This window comes from Cyprinodon variegatus, unplaced genomic scaffold (assembly GCF_000732505.1).
Source record: "Cyprinodon variegatus isolate N-32 unplaced genomic scaffold, C_variegatus-1.0 Scaffold790, whole genome shotgun sequence".
NCBI lineage: Eukaryota > Metazoa > Chordata > Actinopteri > Cyprinodontiformes > Cyprinodontidae > Cyprinodon > Cyprinodon variegatus.
Window position 1 is genome coordinate 556877 of NW_015151243.1, and position 5798 is coordinate 562674.

The following is a 5798-nucleotide window of genomic DNA, read 5'->3' on the forward strand; positions in this document are numbered from 1 at the left end:
ATCAACTAATTAGAACAAGTCAAAAATATAGTTTTAGAAATTTTAAGTAGCAAAAATCATGAAAAGTGGGGCATGTTTTTTTTTATTCACTCCTGTAATTCATCATTATCCAGACAAACCCTTTTAGTTTTAATGTGTTCCTTTAAAGAGTATATTGTAAATTGTCTTTTTTATTTATTTGAGATAACATTAAGTTAAATGTAAATCTAGATGAGCTAGCTAATGTGCTAATCCTCACTGACACTCACTTGGCTTGGTCTAAAAAAAACATAATAAATATATAAATACAAACACAACATAGCAGAATATTTAAATTAAAAATAATACTAATACAAAGACTAAATTATAACAAATCACCTGTGTTTATTTTCACTGCATTTACATTCCCTGAGTTTCTGTTAGAAGCCGCAGAGAATCTTTTGAAATCTAACCTTTTCCCTGTTCTTCTTTGTAAAATAGCACAATTTCATATAAGATGGAGAACATCTCTGGGCATCGTTTTTAAAGTCTTCATAACCCTCTGTGCTGTCAGCTGTTCAGATTCCACATGGATGCTCTGGCTGTCCGTCTCCAGCCCAGTGAGTCTGTATTTATTTTGCTCAGTGCTCTTCCCTGATGTACTATGAGGTCCCTCAGGGATTAGACATTTGAGATGGAGACAGGCCCCTGCTCAGCTGGATCCATACTGTTCTTATCAAACGGTCCCCATTTGGCTGCTGGTAAGGACTTTGACTAGGCCATGCCAACACATCAATATAGTCATGTGAAAGGTTCTAGCCCCAATCTCCAGTCTGTCACAGCAACAAAGCAGCATCACATGGGGGATATCAGCCTGTGGCTAAAAGTATCTGATGTGATGAGCAATTTGAGCTTTATTAGAGACATTCAACTTATCTGTATTGTCGACTTAGTTGTCTCATCTTCCTCTGTACAATACGCATTAGATTGTTTATGGAGTTTAAGCCAGCCTAATTTAATGGTCAATCCAACCAAGTAAAACCATTATAATAACAATACCTGGAATACATGAAACTTTTATCATATTTAGATTTTCCAAACATGTGCTATCAGAATTACAATATTAGTCAAATTAGGAATTTCACTTATTTTGACTTTGTTTTCTATTCCTCACGTATAATTAAAAGGGGTTATGAGCAAAAAATGTATGAAATATCGATGGAAAACCACAAAAATTAGGGCATTTACCCAAAATAGTTTGGGTTGAAAAATAAGTTTATCCTTGCAGTGTTTTCTAGTTGACTATTTATTACCTTTTTACACTAGAGCCACAGTCCCCCAGTTGCACTCCCAACTACACACATTCATACACTGATACTCAGATCACTAGACCTAGGGGGATATAAACATTTAGCAGGAGAATGCTGGAATTCAACTAACATCTTTCAGGTTTCAGGGCCTCTATTGAAACACAAAAGTTCCTTCAGAGAAGGTGTGAGACCAGAATTAAGCCTGCTTGAGCAGGAGCATTATGGTATGGGAATGTTTCTATGTAGTACAGTAGCAGCCATTCAAAATTGCCCTTCTCTGTGAAAAGCCAGCCGAATGGCAGCCCACTTCCCTCCAACTTCCAGCGAAATCCCCTCCAACATCATCCAGGAGATGAAGCTTCTTTTTAGATCTTAATGTCCAGAAATCATGATAAAATATTTTCTTTGAAATATTGATGTTTAAAAAGGAATTGTAGGGGACCAGCTAAGGACCAGCCAGGGGCCCATCAAGGAAAGTGTGGAAATTTTTAATGGCTACTACTGCTTAGACAAATGCCACACTTTTCAGATTTTTATTAGAAAAAAAGGTGCAAAACCCTTTTAATCTTTCTTTACATTTATCTGTTACTTTGTGCTTGTCTTTCAAAAAAAATCACAGTAAAACTAATCAGAAATTTCTTTTAATGATTTTTACTTGCCTAAATAAGCCACCAGAGTTCTTATAATTGAAAAACAAAATTTGCATTTAGCAGTTCAATACAGCAGCGTCTGTGTTTAAGAAATTTGAGGGCTGGTTGTTTCCTTGTGTTCTTACCTGGTTTCTTTGGTGTCCTGGTGAAGGTTCCTTTCATGGTTCTACAGTGGGTGTTGTCTCCACCACAAACACCACATTTGTCCTCAACTTTGTTGGAGCCGATTTCTCTGTCGCAGCCGACCTTCTGAAGAACGGAATAAAAAACAATTTTGATCTACTGAAAACTAATTCATGTTTAAAGCCATTTCCATTTTTTTTTATTGTCACAGTCCGAAAATATGCCTTTGAAAGAATAGCTTCCTTGCTCATAAGATCTTGCATATAAGATTGAACCTGACACTGAATAAAAACTTTTACATATCATTATCCTTCAGTACTCTAACTGATTCACAGAACCTATTAGAAATATTTACTTTCAGAAGTTATGACCCGAGTCCAATGTATGTAATTGAGATTTTATAAAACAGAAAAGATCATCAGAAAGTAATACAGCAATGCAGTGGTGTTCACTATTAATAAATCAAACATAAAGTGGAAATGAAACGGTTAACCAAACTAACTAAATTAATGAGATTGTGTCTTACTATTAGACACAATATAACAGTGAAAAATATAAATGTAAAAAGAAAACATTTAGTATTATTTGATCATTTCTTTCCAAAGGTACCGTCACATTGCAGTAAACCAAACGGTGATGTCAGTGCGTTTGTTCGCTCTGAGGTTTCGCTTGTATTTCCAGTTGAATATATTGGTAATACCAGTGATTCAACACAACTGTAAAACACTTAAGAATTTTTTTATGATGGGAGACAAAGCTAAAAGGACACTCTAGTGTCTGAATCAGATTGCTTACTGTATGCTTTTGAGTCCATGGGGCGTATGAGTCGAGCTGTAGTAAGGGAAAAACAGCAGCTGTGGCTGTGATATTATAATCTTCTGGCTATCTGTCCAACCCGATGATTCATCCTATCTTGTAGCAAAGCAGAGAGCAAACTGATGGCACGTCACAGGTTGCAGATAGAGAACGCTATGATGTTGCGCTTAGGTGGGATATCTGACACCGGTACATGTGTTTTGGAAGGTACATGCTGGCAATGCTACCTGTTGTAGCTGCTGTTCAACGATGCCCACGATAATTGAGTCAATCTGCTATTATAATGTCAATGCAACATGGTAGTGCCTGTGCCAAAAATGTACGTTTTTTTTCTTTTACATGTATATTTTTCAAGTTTATAATATAATTATTGAAAATAGCAAGAAATAATCTTGTCAATTAAGTTAGTTTTATTCATCGATTCATTCCCACTTTAAATAGGATGGTGCACAGTTGTTGTAAGGCCTTGGGAGAATTACCCTGGGCTACAGTTACAGCACTAAGCTTGTGATATATGTTACTCAAGTTTTACATATTTACCTACTAAAAGTTTATCTTTTTCTTTTTAAAATAACGCAGCCCAAGTCAGAGAGGATGGAGATCTTGTTTTCATATTTCATGTTTATAAAGCACATATTTTTGAACTGCAAAACTAATACAGTAGTAGTACAGTAGTAGCCATTCAAGATTTCACCACTTTCCTTGATGGGCCCTTAGCTGGTCGGTCCTCTACAATTCCTTTTTAAACATCAATCTTTGTACTTAAATATTCTTTCTGTCATGATTTGTGGACATTAAGATCAAAAGAGAAGCATATCTCACAGTCAGACACTGTAATTGGGTGAAAGGTTGGAGTCAGAGTAAAAAAAATATGCTCGCCCAAAGGAGTCCACTGGCTGGAAGTTGGAGGGGATTACGCTGGCAGTTGGATGGAGTTCGGCCGGCATTTGAATGGGAAGGGCCCTTCTGAATGGCTGCTACTGTAGTTGCTCTATGTCCAGAAACTTTAACCTTGGCAGTGGATACCTGCAGCTCCACTAGTGTTACCATGGACACCTTAGCTGCATTTTATGCAAAAGCTTCTGTTTAAAATGATAATTTTCACATATTTATACCATTCTTTGGCCAGCTTAGATGGATGACTCTAATTTAGTAGGTTTGCAGTTCTGCTACGAGATCTGCAAAAAATATCAAATTATTCACTGAGAAAAACTCTCAGATTTTGAAGTTCTGGAATATTGCTTTATAACCTAAACCTAAATCTGCTAAAACTATTAACTACCAGACTGAATTCTGAAAGGTATTAGTTGCACCATATTATTTTTAGATTTATCAGGGTAAAGTGGGTTTACAGACACACTATGTTTTCCTACTTAACTAAACTATGTTCTTTTAACTCACCACGCATTCTCCACGCACGCAGATACTGTAGGCATCTTTGTATGAGCATCGTGTCCCATCATGTACCAGCTGCTTCATGTATGCCACGTCTGAGGTCTCCTTCGACTGACAGTACAGGTGGCATCTTTTATTAGCTAGGAGGACAGAGCATTGGATTAATATAACTTAAAAATATCTGCTGGTGTTGCTGCAGCTGCTGTCATGTTTGATTCCCCCTACAGTACGCCCTCTGAATGAAGGCGACTGGTAAATATATTTAAAAATTTCAAAAGAGAAATTAACATTCTACAAAGCAGTGATAGAAAAGGTCTGCTTGAGAGTACAGAACAAACAACAGGGAGCTGGCAAAACACATGCTGATAAGGCAATTAGCTCTAAGTTTCACCCAGTCTTTTAACCAAACACACCATGCTGGGCTAAATACAATGTTGAGTATTTGTAAGATTAATCAGCTCAGAGTTGTGAACTGTAACGCATTCTCTGTTTTATTAAAGTACTTAACAGTTTTTACACAAAAAAAGTTGCAGAAAAAAACTCAAATTGAAGAAAATTGAATTTAGTGATTCCCAACCTAGGGGATCAGCCTCTCAGGGGGTTCACTACACAGAGCTAAAATTGGGATTTTCTATATGTATTAGACACTGACTTGTTTTACATATATACAAAATAATATCATACAGTCCATTTAAAACTTCAATTGCATCACATATAAGTAATTTTATGGGATTAACTGCCTTTTCACAGTGTGTTTAACATCAGAGGTGTCAAAAGTATTAATGTTTATTGCTCAAGTAGAAGAATAACTCCTGCTGTTTCAAAACTAAAACAATGCTTTGTTTGGCTACTGTATAAAACCTTGAAGTCAACGCTATTCCTGACATTTTGAATTAAAAAAACTTCCTGGATGGGAAGCAAAACGTCTTCAAACATGGAAACAAAGTCCAGTGGATTGTTTTTCTTTTTTTTTTTGGAATGACTATAACCTGGATGACTGAGAACCTTCACCAGTATATTTTATGGATGATAACTTCCTTATACCTAATTTTCTTAGTTTTATAACTAAAGGCGCAGTGTCAAATTTCACTTTTTATCATCTTGAAAGACTGTTTATTTTGGAAAGTAGTGAACAGCAAGTTGCACAGCACAGAGTCAAACTACAAAGAAATTAATTGTCAGGATAAAATATATATATATATATATACTCTTATAGAGTATGGTAAAGTGCAGGACACTTAAATGAGTTTGCATTCAGCAGTCTGCTATAAAAGGTGGAGGAGGGGCTGCTGTATTTTATTCTGTTTCATACTGACGTAGAAACTACTGTCCTTTGAACCTTCTTTGACCTGTTGTTTTAATGTAAAATGGTACAGCAGAGAACTTAAGCAGCTATGAAATCATTATCTCCTAAAGCCTTGATATGCCTTAAAGCAGTAATCAGCCCATGTATAGTCACTTATCAGATTTAGGGCCGGATCTATCAAAGGTTTGCTTGTATAAAAACGTGAGCTATTTCACTGCGCACGCTAAAAAATGTACAAAC

At 36.1% G+C, this 5798-nt stretch overlaps 1 protein-coding gene across 2 annotated transcripts in view; it reads right to left on the bottom strand.

The window, feature by feature from the left end:
* LOC107098578 (A disintegrin and metalloproteinase with thrombospondin motifs 3-like) overlaps positions 1-5798 on the bottom strand; it is a 232713-nt gene that overhangs the window by 55228 nt on the left and 171687 nt on the right. For both annotated transcript variants that reach the window (XM_015396319.1, XM_015396318.1), the window contains exons 12-13: positions 4259-4392; positions 2044-2167 (exon numbers count right to left, since the gene is read on the bottom strand). In XM_015396319.1, coding sequence (XP_015251805.1) covers positions 2044-2167; positions 4259-4392 — 258 coding nt within the window. The remainder of the gene's footprint in view (positions 1-2043; positions 2168-4258; positions 4393-5798) is intronic.